The 19,599-nt window shown below is 49.2% G+C and overlaps 1 protein-coding gene across 4 annotated transcripts in view; it reads left to right on the forward strand.

Annotated features, from left to right (window-relative positions):
• Nucleotides 1-19,314, forward strand: part of LOC138802993 (multidrug and toxin extrusion protein 1-like) — a 54,348-nt gene extending 35,034 nt beyond the window's left edge. For all 4 annotated transcript variants that reach the window (XM_069986801.1, XM_069986802.1, XM_069986800.1 and 1 more), the window contains 14 exons: nt 2,995-3,143; nt 4,556-4,598; nt 6,994-7,038; nt 7,507-7,604; nt 8,116-8,213; nt 9,689-9,802; nt 10,996-11,063; nt 11,239-11,347; nt 11,620-11,695; nt 12,869-12,938; nt 13,193-13,325; nt 13,628-13,722; nt 13,800-13,884; nt 18,278-19,314. In XM_069986801.1, coding sequence (XP_069842902.1) covers nt 2,995-3,143; nt 4,556-4,598; nt 6,994-7,038; nt 7,507-7,604; nt 8,116-8,213; nt 9,689-9,802; nt 10,996-11,063; nt 11,239-11,347; nt 11,620-11,695; nt 12,869-12,938; nt 13,193-13,325; nt 13,628-13,722; nt 13,800-13,884; nt 18,278-18,480 — 1,386 coding nt within the window. In that variant the 3' untranslated portion in view covers nt 18,481-19,314. The remainder of the gene's footprint in view (nt 1-2,994; nt 3,144-4,555; nt 4,599-6,993; nt 7,039-7,506; nt 7,605-8,115; nt 8,214-9,688; nt 9,803-10,995; nt 11,064-11,238; nt 11,348-11,619; nt 11,696-12,868; nt 12,939-13,192; nt 13,326-13,627; nt 13,723-13,799; nt 13,885-18,277) is intronic.
• The last annotated feature ends 285 nt before the right edge of the window (nt 19,315-19,599 follow it).

Genomic DNA, 19,599 nt, shown 5'->3' on the forward strand with positions numbered 1-19,599 from the left:
CAAGCCTATAACAGAGTGAAGTTACATCCAGTGACTCACCGGAGGCGTCTTCTCCGATCAGAGTCTGTCACCTTTTCTTTTTCTCTTCATCCAGCCTGGGCCACCTTGAAGTCTTCTCCTGGCTGTGAATCTTCTCTCCAGAATCTGCCAGACAAATATTTTAGGCTCCAACACATACAGTAGTTAGGTCCCTTGTACCCCTATACAGTAGTTACACCCCTCTGTACTCCTACATAGTTACACCCCTCTGTGCCTCCATAGTTTTAAGGTGTCCCTGTAGTATATAGCCCCTCATGTGCTCCTCCAGTTATATACAGCCCTCCTGTGCGCTCCCCCATTAGTATATAGCCCCCCTGTGCACTCTCCCCAGTAGTATATAGCCCCCTGTGCTCACCCACAATAGTATATAGCCCCCTGTGCTCTCCCCCAATAGTATATAGCCCCCCTGTGCTCTCCCACAATAGTATATAGCCCCCCTGTGCTCTCCCCCAATAGTATATAGCCCCCCTGTGCTCCCCCTCAATAGTATATAGCCCCCCTGTGCTCTCCATAATATATAGCCCCCTGTGCTCTCCCCCATAGTATATAGACCCCTGTGCTCCCCAATAGTATATAGCTCCCCTGTGCTCCCCAATAGTATATAGCCCCTGTGCTCCCCAATAGTATATAGCTAACCTGTGCTCCCCAATAGTATATAACCCCCTGTGCTCCCCCATAGTATATAGCCCCCTGTGCTCCCCCATAGTATATAGCCCCCTGTGCTCCCCAGTAGTATATAGCCCCCTGTGCTCCCCATAGTATATAGCTCCCCTGTGCTCCCCCATAGTATATAGCTCCCCTGTGCTCCCCCATAGTATATAGCCCCCTGTGCTCCCCCAAAGTATATAGCTCCCCTGTGCTCCCCCATAGTATATAGCTCCCCTGTGCTCCCCAATAGTATATAGCCCCCTGTGCTTCCCAATAGTATATAGCTCCCCTGTGCTCCCCAATAGTATATAGCTCCCCTGTGCTCCCCCATAGTGTATAGCCCCCTGTGCTCCCCCATAGTATATAGCTCCCCTGTGCTCCCCCATAGTATATAGCCCCCTGTGCTCCCCCATAGTATATAGCCCCCTGTGCTCCCCAATAGTATATAGCCCCCGTTCTCCCCCATAGTGTATAGCCCCCTGTGCTCCCCCATAGTATATAGCTCCCCTGTGCTCCCCCATAGTATATAGCCCCCTGTGCTCCCCCATAGTATATAGCCCCCTGTGCTCCCCCATAGTATATAGCCCCCTGTGCTCCCCCAAAGTATATAGCTCCCCTGTGCTCCCCCATAGTATATAGCTCCCCTGTGCTCCCCAATAGTATATAGCCCCCTGTGCTTCCCAATAGTATATAGCTCCCCTGTGCTCCCCAATAGTATATAGCTCCCCTGTGCTCCCCCATAGTGTATAGCCCCCTGTGCTCCCCCATAGTATATAGCACCCCTGTGCTCCCCCATAGTATATAGCCCCCTGTGCTCCCCCATAGTATATAGCCCCCTGTGCTCCCCAATAGTATATAGCCCCCGTTCTCCCCCATAGTATATAGCCCCCTGTGCTCCCCAATAGTATATAGCCCCCGTTCTCCCCCATAGTATATAGCCCCCCTGTGCTCCCCAATAGTATATAGCCCCCGTTCTCCCCCATAGTATATAGCCCCCCTGTGCTCCCCAATAGTATATAGCCCCGTTCTCCCCCATAGTATATAGCCCCCTGTTCTCCCCCATAGTATATAGCCCCCTGTGCTCCCCAATAGTATATAGCCCCTGTTCTCCCCCATAGTGTATATAGCCCCCTGTGCCCCCCCATAGTATATAGCCCCCTGTGCTTCCCCATAGTATATAGCTCCCCCTCCCATATAACATTGAAAAAAACAAACACTGTTACTCACCTGGGTCCACGCGTTCCTCTTCTCTTCCCTCCTGTGGCCGCACTTCCTGCGGTCACAAGAGGCTGCACTCCCCTCACCCTCGCGCCGACGCTCCAGTGACGTCGGGCGCTAGAGGGAGAGTGCGGCCTCTTGTGACCGCAGGAAGTGCGGCCACAAGAGTGAGTGACTGACAGGGAGGGAGCCAATGGCTCTCTCTCTGTCAGTGTCGCTGCTGCTGCAGCGCTGAAGCGCCGCAGCAGCAGCGGACGGGGGCAGCGGCGGACGGGGGGGCCCTGCAGGGGGCGCCATGGAGGGGTAAGTAGATTACCCATCCATGGCGCTCCCCCCTGACAGGCTGGTGGCCGGAGCCCTGTGCGACCGCACTGGTCGCACATAGCAACGGCCGGCCTGCTCGGGGGGGGCCCCTTTAACCAGTGGGCCCGGTGCACGTGCACCATGTGCCCTCTGGTTAAAGCGGCCCTGGGTACAGTCAGTGGCGGATTATAATGTGGGCGGCCGCCCGAACCGCTCATATTATAATCTGCCACTGAATGCCGCCCCCATGAAGATAGCTGGTGGCGCCGCCTGAGGCAGACGATTCAGGTCGCCTCATCATTGCGGCGCCCCTGCCTCGGAGGCCCCGTCCTGGTTATCTATTATGAACAATGAAGGCTTTGTAGCGCGAAGACTGATGGAATAGTTTACCCACAATATTGGAGCTGTCCAGTGTCTGTCCTGAAGGGTGCGGACCGAAAGCGTTACTTAAGGCTTAATGAGATGTCGAGATAGTGGACCGTTCTCTAATTTTTAAGGAGTTAGAGAAAACAGTGAGCTCTGTGACCAATGATAAAGCTCCGGGGGTAGACAGGCTCCCTGATGAAATACACAAAAAACTCCTGGAAACTCGTTCCACCACTCTATGGTATTGGAAACAGTCAGCAGGCCTGTTGTCTGAACCTGTAACCAGTAATGTATTGTTACATCAGTTCCTAGTATAAAGACAACACTATGGAGGATGCAGGTCACCAGACCAAGCCCTGTGAAGACACTGAACAAGCAGGAGATGATAGGAAATGTCAGTAAAACCGATTTGTCTTTCAGATCTATGGTGGCAAAAACCTGAAGATGGTTGGTACCGTCCTGCAGAGAGGGATACTGATCCTTCTCCTGTTTTGTTTCCCCTGTTGGGCCCTATTTGTGAATACAGAACCTATTCTACTTCTCCTCTGGCAGGACCCAGAAGTGTCCAGGTGCTGACTCTTATATGATATACCATAAGTTGCCTAGTAAAATGTAAGTTAAACTGAAAGGGGTATTCCACTCAAATATAACTGTTCATACGTTGCTGCCTATGGCGAGACTAACAATTCCTTCCATACTTGTTATTATCTATTCAGTCTCCTCCCCCTAGTTCTGAACTGCTGCTTTCTGCTGAAAACACAAAAAGGCTATGTTCACACACCGTATATTTTTGTAAAACCACGGCCGTTGTACAATGGGCGTGATTTATATGGAAATATACGTCCATTTCTGCCTAGGAATCCCGGCCAGAGCGTATACACATAGTATACACTCCGGCCGGGGTCTCTTGCGGCGCCGCAAGCAACTGACATGTCAGTTTTCTGCAGCCGCTATTCACTGAATAGAGGCCGTAGAAAACCATGTCAGTGCACACTGTGAAGCGAGCGGCTGCGGCCGCTCGCTCCATAGCGTGCAGTGGAGAGTTCTGATGCGGGCACGCACGGATGCGCCCGCATCAGAACCCTGCGGCGGAAAATATCATCTTTTGATGATCTTTTGAGAGACCAGCCGGGTCACGGAACGGCCAGTCTCTTACTGCATGTGAACATAGCCAAAATCTGTATTAAATTTTTCTCTCCATCTCCCCCTTCTCCCCCCTCCCTTCCGGGACAGTTGCTGTAAACAAGTCCCTATCTGCAACTTTTGTTGCAACTTTGTAATGCCGGGAAGGATAATCATTGTGAGTTCATCAGCAACTTGACCTCAGTTTAACCCACCTAGCATTACAAAGAAGCTACAAAGTTGCAGATAAAGCCTGCCAGGGACAGCCATCTCGGAAGGGAGGGGGTAGGAGGGGGAGACAGGAGCAGCTCGGAACTTTGGGAAGGAGAATGAATACATAATAACAAGTATGGGAGAAGTTGTTAGTCTCACCATGGGAAGCAACATATGAAAAGTTATGTTTGAGTAGAATACCCCTTTAAAAGAACACAGTTGGCAAAATGGATGCAATATGCTATGTGTATTGCAGAGCCCAATGGGGCAGAGCATGACATCAGGGACACCAGAGAGAATCCCTCAGTCATATACCCACCCCGTGTGCCCGTCTAGCAAAAACGTGGTTAGGAGGGCCATCTTCTCATGCATTTATGGGATTTCTTGTAGACAACCTTGTTCATCTGCATAGAAGGTTGGATCAATGTCATGAAAAACACACAAGGTATCAAAAAGATTTCACAATAGCAGTCACAGGGTCTACTATTCAGGGCCATGGAAGGACTTACGGTCATGTAAGAGCAAGGACACTAAAGAATGGAGATCACCGTTCCATAGCCTGAAACTGGGGAGGGGGATGTCTGTGTGTATAATGTATAACCTGACCGCCATCACCTATGTAACATCTCTAATGTCTTCTTTATAGATTAACCCAAATTTACGTCTTCATATTCATTCCAGCTTTACCGGTAAGAAGATCAGCGTCACATGCTAAAAGGATATGTTTTCCTTTCATGATGTATCTATTCAATGGATGCTGATATTGGCTATGGGTGATGGATGCATGACCAATAGGCTATAATGTAATCCCTTTAATGGGTATGTCATGAAAAAGCTTGCAAGGCATCTAGTAAATGAATGCCATATTAGTCTATGGGTAATGGGTGAGGCTGTTAGGCAATCATTACAAAAGGACGCTGGTTGACCTCAGGGAGATCAACCAAAACACCGCAGAGACACCATCACGTGTCTCAAAGTCAGTGTATTCTAGAACATTGCCCCCTGGGAAATCAAATATGCAAAAGAACACTGCAGAGACACCATCACATGTCTCGACGTCAGTGAACTAGCCAGACCTTCCCTCCAGATATGAACATATTTGATTTCCCAGGGGGCAATGTTCTAGAATACACTGACGTTGAGACACGCGATGGTGTCTCTGCGGTGTTTTGGTTGATCTCCCTGAGGTCAACCAGCGTCCTTTTGCATGCACTTACTAGTCATTGCTCCCACTAGCCAGAAACCTACTCCACACTGATGAGGGGCAAAACCCCCGAAACAGCTGTCTGTGGATGGATACCTTGCTGAGGTGGTTTCCTTGACTGGAGAACGCCTTTGGCTTGGTTGTTCCTTCCCGGAGGGAAGGTCTGGCTAGTTCACTGACATCGAGACATGTGATGGTGTCTCTGCAGTGTTCTTTTGCATAGGCAACCATTACAGGCTCCTCTTAAAGGGGAACTCTCACTTTTTAAAACTTTTGACAAGCCATAATGGTTGTTGGGGGTCCGGCTACTGAAATCCTCACTGAGCACTAAAACAAATTGGCCACCACACTGACCGCTGAGCCCGTTCATTTCCGTTTGTCATTGTTCAGCTTGTTCAGAAGGTGTGAGATGTAAAAATCACTATGCTGCTCGCTCTGGAGAGCCGTATCATGCCAAGTGGACTTAAATAGGCACAGTGTTCAGCACTTCTGGCAGCTTATGTTAGAAATTTGTGGGAGTTTAAATATCTATATTCCAAGCCCTCTCCTGTACAAGATGTCAGAAAATCTGTAATATTAAGTTACCCTAGTCACATACTTCTCAGGGTGGAGATGCTAAACAGAGGGGGAAGTGTGATGTAAAAAGGGACTAAGAATGTAACACTGACACATGGGGTACAGTATAGTGACACGCTGACACTTGGGGTACAGGGTAATGATGCTGACACTCGGGGTACAGAATAGTGACACGCTGACACTTGGGGTACAGGATAGTGACATGCTAACACTTGGGGTACAGGATAATGATGCTGACACTTGGGGTACAGGATAGTGACACGCTGACACTTAGGGTAAAGAATAATGACAAGCTGACACTTGGGGTACAGGATAGTGACACTTGGGGTACATGATAGTGACACTTGGGGTACAGAATAGTGACACGCTGACACTTGGTGTACAGAATAATGACACGCTAAAAATTGGGGTACATAATAGTGACACGCTGACACTTGGGGTACAGGACAGCTACATGCTGACATTTGGGGTATAGGATAGTGACATGCTGACACTTGGGGTACAGGATAATGACACTTGGGTTACAGGATAATGACACGCTGACACTTAGGGTACAAGATAGTGACACGCTGACACTTAGGGTACAAGATAGTGACACGCTGACACTTGGGGTACAGGACAGCTACATGCTGACATTTGGGGTATAGGATAGTGACATGCTGACACTTGGGGTACAGGATAATGACACTTGGGTTACAGGATAGTGACACGCTGACACTTAGGGTACAAGATAGTGACACGCTGACACTTAGGGTACAAGATAGTGACACGCTGACACTTGGGGTACAGGACAGCTACATGCTGACATTTGGGGTATAGGATAGTGACATGCTGACACTTGGGGTACAGGATAATGACACTTGGGTTACAGGATAGTGACACGCTGACACTTAGGGTACAAGATAGTGACATGCTGACACTTAGGGTACAAGATAGTGACACGCTGACACTTGGGGTATAGGATAGTGACACGCTGACACTTGGGGTACAGGATAATGACACTTGGGTTACAGAATAGTGACATGCTGACACTTAGGGTACAAGATAGTCACACGCTGACACTTGGGGTACAGGATAGTGACACGCTGACACTTGGGGTACAGTATAAAGACACTGACACTTGGGGTACAGATAGCGACACGCTGACACTTGGGGTACAAGATAGTGACACGCTGACACTTGGGGTACAAGATAGTGACACTGACACTTGGGGTACAAGATAGTGACACACTGACACTTGGGGTACAGGTCACTTGACATCATGTTTCCGTGTTAGATCTAATGGCGTCTTTCCTTTCCCTTAGGCCTCGTTTTTATATCAGCTTCAGGCTAAATACCTACAGAACCAGGTACTTTGGGCCCCGCTGCTGTCACTGATCCTGGGATACCAAATATGTCACCTCATGAGTCACGTTGTAGGGGGATTCATATAAACTGATAGAGACACGGAGCAGTTGCCCATAGCAACCAGTCAGGACACTGCTTTAATTTCCCAAATATTGGAATCTGATTGGTTGCTATGGGCAACTGTTCCACTTGTTTTAAAACCTGTGCCCCAATAGCTTATGGGGGTATCAATGTTTTACCTCCACCCCCTATACTCCATTTACTATACCCCCTATGCTTTTTATAAGACAACCATTAGATGTTTAGGCCTTACCCTGAGAAAGCCCCAAACACACCATTTTCCAGTCTGGTTCTTGAATTTATCCCATTAAAACCATCACTGTTGGTCAGTATGATACCCCTCATAACATTAGCGCCCCCTGTTGACAGCCATGTAGGCGGAGCCCCTCCTTATCTTCTTCTTCTTACAGGGAATTATATTTCCTCAAGTCTTAACTGGACTTACAGCAAATATCTTCAATGCATTGATCAACTACATCCTCCTGTACATCCTGGATATGGGGGTGATGTGAGTATCGATCGGGGGAGCTAGGGGTGACGTGAGTATTAATGGGGACTGGGGATTGTCAGTATTTATGGGGGGTGGGGATGGGGGGGAATTATGTGAGTATTTATGGTGGTAATGTGAGTATCAATGGGATCCTTATTGGAGGGCTGGGTTGTCTACCCTTCCCCTCCCTAAAAGTGAATAATACATATAAATCCCTGAACCATGATGCGCTTCTGCAAAGTTGTGTATAGTTTTCTGTGTATATTTCTGGGAAAGCTGGGTAACCAATATGCGGCTGTCACCTCTAGAATTCTGAAAAGTGAATCTGCTTAGATACACAGTGATACTTCCACTCTATTTCTATATTGGTGCAGAGCTTGGTGATGACCAATATGACTGCCGTAAGAGCCCCTATGGAGGTATAGGGGGGAGCCCCTTTTCACATGCTCAAAGAGAAAAATCCCTTTAAATGCATTACAAGGTAATCTTGTCAGATATCATAGAAGATATTGTTCTTTTTCCCCCCTAGGGGCTCGGCCTGCGCCAATACCTTTTCTCAATACATGCAGGCGATCCTCTTATTCATCTACATCGTGTGGAGAAAGCTTTATGTGGACACATGGGGAGGTACTGCCTGTCCTATAATATACATTATTACATATAACGTTAGTGTATTGTTCCCTGTTATCAGCCACTTCATGTTTTGGAGAAGCTGTGAGAGAGCTTCAGAGAGATAGGAATGACCTGTAGGGGGTGACGTCTCAAGATCTCCGGGTCTTAAAGGGATTTTCGAGTTTAACATACTGTACGTTGGGCTTTTACACCATATTCACAGTCATTGCTTGCTGTCAGTAGATGGGAACATTCTTATTTACGTCAAGAGTAACTAAATACCTGTGCAGTGTCCCAGTACCTGCATCCCAATACTGTTATTTTGCTTGTCACATTTTGCTAGTATAACATACACTGAGGGATTATGAATGTGTCAGTCCTAGTGGTCACATGTCAGGGATGTATAGAATTTGGTCACATGACCGCTTTTAAGGTAGCTTTAATCAAAAATGTGGTCTAAGGGTACGTTGGTACTGAGTAAATCAAGCAGAGTTCAGCGGCGGAACTCTCCGCCTGCCTCAGTGTGTTATAGCCTGCCTATGGGAGGGCTTGCACGCCTCCGCTGCCGCCGCTTTCTGCTTAATAAATTGACATGTCAATTCCACAAGCCGAGAGTGGCGACAGCAGAGACCCACGAGCCCTCCCATAGGCAGGCTATAGCACACTGAGGCAGGTGGGATTCCGCGGTGGAACTCCTGCCTGATTTACTCAGTATGAACATACCCTAAGGGTACAAACCCACACACCGTATACGCAGCAAATACGCAACAAATACGCAACAAATACGCAGCAAATACGCAGCAGTTTGATGGTGAAGATTTAATGCTGAGTTCAGTTATTTAGATCTAATCTGCTGCGTTTTTGTTGCGTATTCGCTGCGTATCGCAGCAGTAAATACGCTGTGTATACGGTGTGTGGGTTTATACCCTCCGGGAGGAATCTTCCAGATTCAACCCTTTTCTGGGTGAGAACCAATCACTGCAAACCCAAGTCCAACCTGCTCTGCCCAGAGGGCTGGATCTGCCTACTTAGTCTTGACTAAACCACAGAAGGTGTAGGAAATATGTTAGAGAACTCTTATACTGTGAGAAGCCTTAGGCCCTATTACACAAAGCGGTAAAAGGCAGAATTAAGCTGATTCGGCTGATTATTGCTGTAATAATCAGCCTGTGACAACAATCATCAGCAGATCGTATATTTTGGCCGGCACCTAAAATCATTGGCCACAATTGTGTGAAAAAAACCCCCAAAAACTGGCATACATTACCTCTCCGTGCTTCCGATGTTTTTCTGCACTGTGATCGCTTACCGAAACTGCCACTGCAGCTTTACAGCAGGTCTCTAAACTGACGATTCCGGACAGTGATTGGCTGAGCGGCCTGTCAGCTGAGATCTGCTCTGAAGCTGCAGCGGCACTCCGTAAAAGAATAATTCATATAAGAAACTCGTATTGTCACATATTGAATAAGAGCTATCTGCACTTTCGCCAGGGTGGTCCATTGCCTGCTTTGAGAATTGGGGTTCCTTCACCCGTCTGGCCATTCCCAGCATGCTCATGGTCTGTATAGAGTGGTGGGCCTTTGAGATCGGAATCATATTGTCAGGTAAGGAGCAGCCTTCCTCTCTCTTGTCTGACGGGATGTGACGCTACTTCTGGGCACCTTCCATTATCACTTCTAGGTAGTGTTGAGCACCCTTGCCTCACTGTTCGAGTTCGGCATTGTTCTCTGAACCTGAACGTTCGTCATTCAACTCCCAGTGGCTGGAGAAGTTGAATGCTGTCCTAGGGAGACATCCAACTTCTCCAGCTGCTCTTCGGTTTCAGAGAATGTTGACGAACCTGAATGCCATGGCCCCGGAGTGCTGAGGTGGTGTTATACAGCTGGTGGGCTTTCACAATTCACTTGTCATGGTGGCCAGTGGTGGTGATACAAAATAGTAAGGCAGAAACTTGACAGGTGCAGATGATTGTTGGTGTAAAGTGGTAAGGAAAGTAGAGCTTGTTCAGTCTGGGTGGAGGGACTGTCTAGGGGGTCTTCTCCAATGTAGAACTTTACTCTGCCGGAATTAGTGGAGAGAATAGTGCAGTAGAAAAATACTCATACTCACGTTTAGATATCTATGTATATGACCGGCTTATGCCCAACCAGTTCAGCAAGTGCCAGGTTGGGTAATATGAGCCCGAGGCCTTTACTACTGGGCATAGACTTTCCAAGACCTCCCAGGATAGCGTAACTCAGTAAGATACTTCAGCTTGCTGCTCTTTGTCTTATTGGGGATCAGTTCCTTGCTGAGAATAACGGAGAAGGATCCCTGGTGTGGACGGGGTGCACCCTAGAGGACGGTGACCCTTTTGTGGCTTCAGCATTGCATCTTGCAAAAATCTCTCATAACAGATTAACCTCTTTTGCTTGTATTTTAGTTCCTCCAACTCCCAAAACCAACAACTAAAGACCTCCCAGCAGGAACTAACTGGGCTTAAATAGGGGTGACCAGGTACAACTCCTATTGGTGGGGAAAGTACAGAGAGAAAAGAAAGAAAGAGTGTGGTTTGATGTGTGTGATACCTGCACTAGAACATAGTTGAGCACCTGTACTGGGACACTACATGAACAGTTGGGCAGGTTCGCTTAACATTACTTCCAAAGTTTTTTTTTTTTTTAAATAACAGTGCCCTTTTAATGATTAAGAGTCATGTGATGTGTTCTTTAAAGCTGTCATCAGAATTCTTCTGGATTTCTTCTACCTGACTGTGTTATAATACGTAGTGTACTACAATAACTCTCTGTCCCCCCAGGAGTCCTCGGCGTGGAAGATCTCGGGGCTCAAACGATTATTTATCAGGTGGCTAATATCGTCTTTATGGTAAGAATCAGAGTTTTTTCCGGCCATGGGCTCCCCTCCCGCTGCCTCACCTGCCTCTGAGCCCTCGATTGTATGATGTAGCCCTAGCAGGCTATAAAATATACATTAGGGGCCACAGAGGGAAGGCTATACCAGTGACGAGCTATCATAACGCTGCACTATGTCTGCCTTGCAGGTGCCATTGGGGTTCAGCATTGCAGCCAGCGTACGCGTTGGTCACGCCCTGGGGTCAGGGGACATTGCTCAGGCCAAAAAATCAATGATTGTCGCCATATTACTGACAGGTAACAAAGTCCTCTCTGACAGCCACATGATCAGCACATGTCTATTCTGAAATACTCTGTGCCGCTGGAGGCCCTGCTCTTTCCACAGTCTGTATGTGACCTCTCACATGTCTGCACCTCCCCCCTAATATTGTGATACCGAACCTATCCTTACTAACCTTATCACACAAGTATACAAGTGTCAGAACAGCCCCCTTCTTTTTAAACACTCTGTGCTGCTGTGGCATACTGCTAAAGCTTATAATGATAACCCGGTGTTGTTGTTATTACAGAAGCCTGTACCCTGGTATCCTCTATTCTGCTTTTCAGCCTGAAGAATGTGATTGGTTACGTTTTCACCTCAGATGAGTAAGAGGGGGCGCCGTGCCTTTAAATGCTTGGTAGAATGTGTTTTCCTGATTATTACAGAACAGATATCAGTCCAAGGTTTCGGGTTATCGTCGGCTCTGAGTGTCCTTGGCGAAGTCTGGAGGCCGCCATGTTCTATAGACAGTCACAGCTTCTGCATGTCCCTGGATTCTACAGAAACTGTATCTGTCTATAATTCAAAGAAATTAAAGAGCCCCTGACGCCCCCTCAACAAGTGATGTAAGGACAAGTAGTGTCAGTCTTGCTGGATTTCAACAGTGGACATCTCTCTAGAGCAAAAAACGTAATAAGCAGTAAACAATAGGGGATTTAAGGGCCCTATTCCACGGAATGATTGTCGTCCGTATTCGTCCCATGGAATAGAAGGCAACGGTCAGCCGACATCATTCATGTCGGCAGATCGTTGTGTTGTTTGTCTTTCAAACGTGTTGAAAGACAAACGACTGGGATAGCAGCGATCTGCTGCCATCGCTCCGTGGAATAGAAGCAGGGGCAGCAGACCGCCTTTATCCTCTATGGGCTGCCTGGACGATCTAGCAATCACCCGGGCAGCTCCCCACGCCCCTCCCGACTCACCTGCTCACTGCTGCCGGGTGGAATAGCGGCGGCAGCAAGCGGGGGACGAGGAGCAAACGAGCCCTGATAGCGCTCATTTGCTCCTCTCGTCGGCCCATGGAATAGGGGCTTAAGTTCTGAAGCATGCAGAATAGTGAGTGCAGCTCTGGAGTATAATACAGGCTGTAACTCTGGATCAGTACAGGATCAGTAATGTAATGTATGTACACAGTGACCTCACCAGCAGAATAGTGAGTGCAGCTCTGGGGTATAATACAAGATGTAACTCCGGATCAGTAATGTAATGTATGTACACTGTGACCCCACCAGCAGAATAGTGAGTGCAGCTCTGGGGTATAATACAAGATGTAACTCCGGATCAGTAATGTAATGTATGTACACTGTGACCCCACCAGCAGAATAGTGAGTGCAGCTCTGGAGTAAGGCTTATACATTTTATACATATTTATTCTACATATAAAGGTGGACGTTCATTTAAAGAGACAGTGTAGTTACATTGTATATACAGAGGATGTGTAGTGTAGATTATACTGAGTAGTCATGTGATTCTAACATGTTCTCTGTTCTGTTCTATAGGGGCGTAGTGAACCTTGTCAGCTACGTTCTTCCTGTGTATGCTGGGAGTCATCTCTTTGACGGATGTGTGGTGAGAATAAAATATGTTTCTTTTTTAGCCTGAATCGATTGGTTCACATGACAGCACTTCTGCATAGACTCTGCCCTTGTTCATCCTCGGTATTAGAAGCTTTCCTGCCATTACTATAGTCAGCACACATTAATATGAATGGTGATATAAAATCAATCAGGAAAGGAAGTGTTGTCATAAGGTCATATACCAAATGAATTTTTTGGGATTGGACTTTGATGGTTGTTCTTTCTATACATGCTCCTTCCTTGCAGGCCACGTGTGGCGGTGTGCTGCGCGGTACTGGCAAGCAGAAGATCGGAGCCATCTTTCATGCCGTTGGCTATTATGTCATTGGTCTTCCTGTGGGGATCTCCCTGATGTTTGCGGCTAAGATGGGAATAATAGGTGATTGTTTTTTATTTTGGTCTAATGATGCTACTTTCCTATGAGCTTGAGAACAGGAAATTAGCAGAATTCTGAATGCAGCTCTGGAAGTGGTCAGAACATCAATATTTTATGTAGATTGCAGCTATAAATGGTTAATGTGGAGTTGCCCTTTAAGTAGATCACACTGTAGAATACTGATGTTGTAGATGGGGAATGTGTGACGATAACCAGGAATGTGGTAAACACAAGCTGATATATTGCTATGGCTGCCAATGATATCACTGCCTCCTCCAGATAACCGCGGCCTTGTTTTGTCTCAGGGTTCTGGCTCGGGGTCCTCCTCTGCGCTCTGCTCCAGGTCATCACTTTCTTAGCCTTCGTCTTTAAGATTGACTGGGACAAGGCATCACAAGAGGTGGGTGCCCACTGGTTCCTGTACATTCTGATAGGCTTATGGTGGAGCCAGTGATTCCATCCCTTATCCTATTACAGGCACAGGCCAGGGCCAAGCAGAGGGTCCGGATGACTCGAGACTTACACAACAAGGCGGCCATTTACCAGGGGGCAGCCCTGACCGGTATGTCAACCAGCAGCAAAAATCTATCTATCTATCTATCTATCTATCTATCTATCTATCTATCTATCTATCTATCTATCTATCTATCCAGGGGCGTAACTAGAAATTGCTGGGCCCCATAGCAAACTTTTGATTGGGCCCCCCCCCCCCCCGCCCGCCCCCTCTTGATCGACCACTACGCCATCAACACACTCAGCTCTACACAGGTCCTGTACACCATATAAATTACAGTACAGTTATATCAGGTGACTTACAGGGGACGTCTTCTCTGATCGGAGTTCTTCCCTTTTCATTTTTTTCCCCATCTCCTTCTCCGAGCCACAAATCCACAGAATCTGCCAGAAAAACATATTAGTCTCCTCACAATGGCACCATCCTCATCTCTCTATACTGCACATCTGCATTGGCCCCTTTACACCCTCATTTAGTGGGAAGGCTGACTCTATGTGATCCCATTTTAGTATATGGCCCTCCTCTCTGTCGCCCCTCCTTATAAATAGCCCCCTTATGTTGCCCCCCTTATAGAAGCCCCCCATGTTGTCCCCTAATAGATGGTCCCCTATGTTGCCCCCCCTATAGATGGCCCCTCCTATGTTGTCCTCTTATAGATGGCCCCCTCTCCCCCTATACTGTCCCTTTATAGATGTTCCCCTCTCCCCCAATGTTGTCCCTTTATAATATCCCTCTCCCCTATGTTGTGCTCCTCTCCCCTATGTTGTCCCCTTATAGATGGCCCCCTCTCCCCCTATGTTGCCCCCCCCTTATAGATGTCCCTCTACCCCCCTTCCTTATAGATGTCCCCCTCTCCCCCCTCCCTTATAGATGCCCTCCTCTCCCCCCTCCCTTATAGATGCCCCCTTCTCCCTCCCTTATAGATGTCCCCCTCTCCCCCCTCCCTTATAGATGCCCTCCTCTCCCCCCTCCCTTATAGATGCCCCCTTCTCCCTCCCTTATAGATGTCCCCCTCTCCCCCCTCCCTTATAGATGCCCTCCTCTCCCCCCTCCCTTATAGATGCCCCCTTCTCCCTCCCTTATAGATGTCCCCCTCTCCCCCCCCTTCCTTATAGATGTCCCTCTCCCCCCTCCCTTATAGATGCCCTCCTCTCCCCCCTCCCTTATAGATGTCCCCCTCTCCCCCCTTCCTTATAGATGTCTCCCTCTCCCCCCTTCCTTATAGATGGCCCTCTCTCCCCCCTCCCTTATAGATGCCCCCTTCTCCCTCCCTTATAGATGCCCCCTTCTCCCTCCCTTATAGATGCCCCCCTCTCCCCCCTCCCTTATAGATGCCCCCTTCTCTCTCCCCCCTCCCTTATAGATGTCTCCCTCTCCCCCTTTCCTTATAGATGTCCCCCTCTCCCCCCTTCCTTATAGATGGTCCCCCTCTCCCCCCTTCCTTATAGATGCCCTCCTCTCCCCCCCTTCCTTATAGATGGCCCTCTCTCCCCCTCCCTTATAGATGTCTCCCTCTCCCCCCCCTTCCTTATAGATGGCCCTTTCTCCCCCCTCCCTTATAGATGTCTCCCTCTCCCCCCCTTCCTTATAGATGTCTCCTTCTCCCTCCCTTATAGATGTCTCCCTCTCCCCCCCTTCCTTATAGATGTCCCCCTCTCCCCCCTCCCTTATAGATGCCCCCTTCTCCCTCCCTTATAGATGTCCCCCTCTCCCCCCTTCCTTATAGATGGCCCTTTCTCCCCCCTCCCTTATAGATGTCTCCCTCTCCCCCCCCCTTCCTTATAGATGGCCCTTTCTCCCCCCTCCCTTATAGATGTCTCCCTCTCCCCCCCTTCCTTATAGATGTCCCCCTCTCCCCCCTCCCTTATAGATGCCCCCTTCTCCCTCCCTTATAGATGTCCCCCTCTCCCCCCTTCCTTATAGATGTCTCCCTCTCCCCCCTTCCTTATAGATGTCTCCCTATCCCCCCCTTCCTTATAGATGTGCCCCTCTCCCCCCATCCTTATAGATGCCCTCTTCTCCCCATCCCCCTTATAGATGCCCCCTTCTCTCTCCCCCTCCCTTATAGATGCCCCCCTCTCCCCCCCTTATAGATGCCCCCCTCCCCCCCCCCTTCCTTATAGATGTCTCCCTCTCCCCCCCTCCCTTATAGATGCCCCCTTCTCCCTCCCTTATAGATGTCCCCCTCTCCCCCCCTTCCTTATAGATGTCACCCTCTCCCCCCCCCTTCCTTATAGATGTCTCCCTCTCCCCCCCTTCCTTATAGATAGCCCTCTCTCCCCCCTCCCTTATAGATGTCTCCCTCTCCCCCCTCCCTTATAGATGCCCCCTTCTCCCTCCCTTATAGATGTCCCCCTCTCCCCCCTTCCTTATAGATGTCTCCCTCTCCCCCCCTTCCTTATAGATGCCCCCCCTTCCTTATAGATGTGCCCCTCTCCCCCCCTTCCTTATAGATGCCCTCTTCTCCCCATCCCCCTTATAGATGCCCCCTTCTCTGTCCCCCCTCCCTTATAGATGCCCCCTTCTCCCTCCCTTATAGATGTCCCCCTCTCCCCCCCCCCTCCCTTATAGATGCCCCCCTCTCTCCCCTCCCTTATAGATGTCCCCCTCTCCCCCCTTCCTTATAGATGTCTCCCTCTCCCCCCCTTCCTTATAGATGTCCCCCTCTCCCCCCCTTCCTTATAGATGGTCCCCCTCTCCCCCCTTCCTTATAGATGCCCTCCTCTCCCCCCCTTCCTTATAGATGTCTCCCTCTCCCCCCCTTCCTTATAGATGGCCCTCTCTCCCCCCTCCCTTATAGATGTCTCCCTCTCCCCCCCTTTCTTATAGATGGCCCTTTCTCCCCCCTCCCTTATAGATGTCTCCCTCTCCCCCCCTTCCTTATAGATGTCTCCCTCTCCCCCCTCCCTTATAGATGCCCCCTTCTCCCTCCCTTATAGATGTCCCCCTCTCCCCCCTCCCTTATAGATGCCCCCCTTCTCCCTCCCTTATAGATGTCCCCCTCTCCCCCCTCCCTTATAGATGCCCCCTTCTCCCTCCCTTATAGATGTCTCCCTCCCCCCCTTTCTTATAGATGTCCTCTCCCCCCTCCCTTATAGATGCCCCCTTCTCCCTCCCTTATAGATGTCCCCCCCCCTTCCTTATAGATGCCCCCTTCTCCCCCCTTCCTTATAGATGTCCTCCTCTCCCCCCCTTCCTTATAGATGCCCCCTTCTCCCTCCCTTATAGATGTCTCCCTCTCCCCCTCCCTTATAGATGTCCTCCTCTCACCCCCTTCCTTATAGATTTCCCCCTCCCCCCCCCTTCCTTATAGATGTCTCCCTCTCCCCCCCTTCCTTATAGATGTCCCCTTCTCCCCCCCTTCCTTATAGATGCCCTCTTCTCCCACCCTTATAGATGTCTCCATCTCCCCCCCTTCCTTATAGATGTCTCCCTCTCCCGCCCTTCCTTATAGATATCCCCGTCTCCCCCCCTTCCTTATAGATGCCCCCTTCTCCCTCCCTTATAGATGTCCCCTTCTCCCCCCCTTCCTTATAGATGCCCCCTTCTCCCTCCCTTATAGATGTCTCCCTCTCCCCCTCCCTTATAGATGCCCCCTTCTCCCTCCCTTATAGATGCCCCCTCTCCCCCCCTTCCTTATAGATGTCCCCCTCTCCCCCCCCTTCCTTATAGATGCCCCCTCTCCCCCCCCTTCCTTATAGATGCCCCCTCTCCCCCACTTCCTTATAGATGCCCTCTTCTCCCCATCCCCCTTATAGATGCCCTCTTCTCCCCATCCCCCTTATAGATGCCCTCTTCTCCCCATCCCCCTTATAGATGCCCTCTTCTCCCCATCCCCCTTATAGATGCCCTCTTCTCCCCATCCCCCTTATAGATGCCCTCTTCTCCCCATCCCCCTTATAGATGCCCCCTTCTCTCTCCCCCCCCCTTCCCCGGGGAGCAGGTTTTAAAAAAAAAAAACACACTCACCTTACAACGCGCTCCCCCGTCGAGCCTTTTTCCTGTCAGTCCCCCGTCTGATGCGCGGCTGCCGGGGGTGTCGCGTCCTATCCCCGACAGCGCGCGTATCATAGAGCTCTCTGTGGGCTTGTGCTGCGGCCGCGACTTCCGGTACACAGAGAGCTCTATGATACGCGCGCTGCCGGGGATAGGACGCGACAACCCTGGCAGCCGCGCATCAGACGGGGGACTGACAAGAGCGCTGTCGGTCGGTCCCGTGCTCCTCCTGGCCCAGTGACTCCTTTTCCCTATGGTTGGGGAAAGGAGTCGCCGGGTCAGGAGGAGCACGGGACCCTCGTCACGGGCCCCCTGATGCGGCGGGGCCCCGTAGCAGCCGCTATGGCTGCTACGGCGGTAGTTCCGCCAGTGTATCTATCTATCTATCTATCTATCTATCTATCTATCTATTTATTTATCATATGTTTATCTCTGTCTTTTATAGAGGTCACAGAGGAGCCCAGACCTTTGACCCCCACAGACACAGAGGGCGATCATAAAGGGGGCCCCTTACAGCCCGACTCCTCTCAGACTGACGTCTCCTATAAACCTCTATCCAGGAAGCGGCTGTTCCTCCACAGATCTTTGGTTCTCATCGCCTCGGTCACTATACTGATGATCGGCATATTAATAAGACTATGCATCTGAGTTCAGCTCCGGTGGACTGAATGCAGCCATCTATGAAGTACACAACAAGAGACAGTGTCCTTGAGGCAGTCACCTACCTCACTAATGACACTGGCAAAGTGTTGACCGATCCAGGCGGAATCACAGCAGGCAGTAAAGCAGCACAGTGCCAGCCAAACACAGGGCGGTATTATTATATGTTCCATTTACAGGGAGATTTATTTTTCATGAAAATACATCAAGCGCCAAGTAAATTGTTTGTGTGATGGAAGAATCATAGAAATATAGCCCGGGCTGGAGCCGCGTAGTGTCTGCTCTCATATCGATAAAGCTTTATGGCCGTATAATGAGAAGCTCTGCAGCTTTCTTGTGTCTCTGTCCTGCACCATTTCCTAGATCCCTGCTTGCTGTCAGTAAATGGAATCATTCGGGATCCTTCTCACAGCAGAGGGTCTGTTACAGTTGTATGTGGTCTAGGACAGTCATTAGCCTGGATACAGTCCACCTGCACCGATACATTGTAGCACAGATGACTTTATCACTCCAGAGACTTGTGTAGCATTATAACAGGTGTTCAGTATTAGGTCTGCACAGGTTTTCTGGATGTGAACAAGGATCTTTTAGTCACTGACAGCCAGCAGAGATCTTGGACATGAAGAAACTGAAACACAAGCCGGCTACACAACCATATCAGAACTTTTCATTATACAGTGATTATATTTTATTTATACAAAACTTTATACCAGCGGTCTGCAAATGGCGGAACTGATGGGGAACTACAACTCCCAGTATGCCCTGGCAGCCTGTGAACAGACAGACAGTATATATCACATGAATAAACAGACATGTACCTCCCTCTGTGTAATGGCCTTTATACCAGGGTGACTCCCTACCTGAGAGAACATCAGGGGGACCAGGGAAAGGTAAGTATGCATTATTTTCCTATATACCTTCAACAGCAGACAGTCCATTAGACAAGTTGTTTTGTATGTGTCAGTAAAAACAAAAACTGGGAAAGGCTTAGATATGCCATCGGTGTTTGCATCAATGTACTGAGAAACCAGCACTGAAGTAGTCTTAAAGCAAGAGGGTTTTTTATGCTTGGATACTTTCCCCTGCACAGTTCCAGAAAAAACATCC

This window comes from Dendropsophus ebraccatus, chromosome 10 (genome assembly GCF_027789765.1).
Source record: "Dendropsophus ebraccatus isolate aDenEbr1 chromosome 10, aDenEbr1.pat, whole genome shotgun sequence".
Lineage (NCBI taxonomy): Eukaryota > Metazoa > Chordata > Amphibia > Anura > Hylidae > Dendropsophus > Dendropsophus ebraccatus.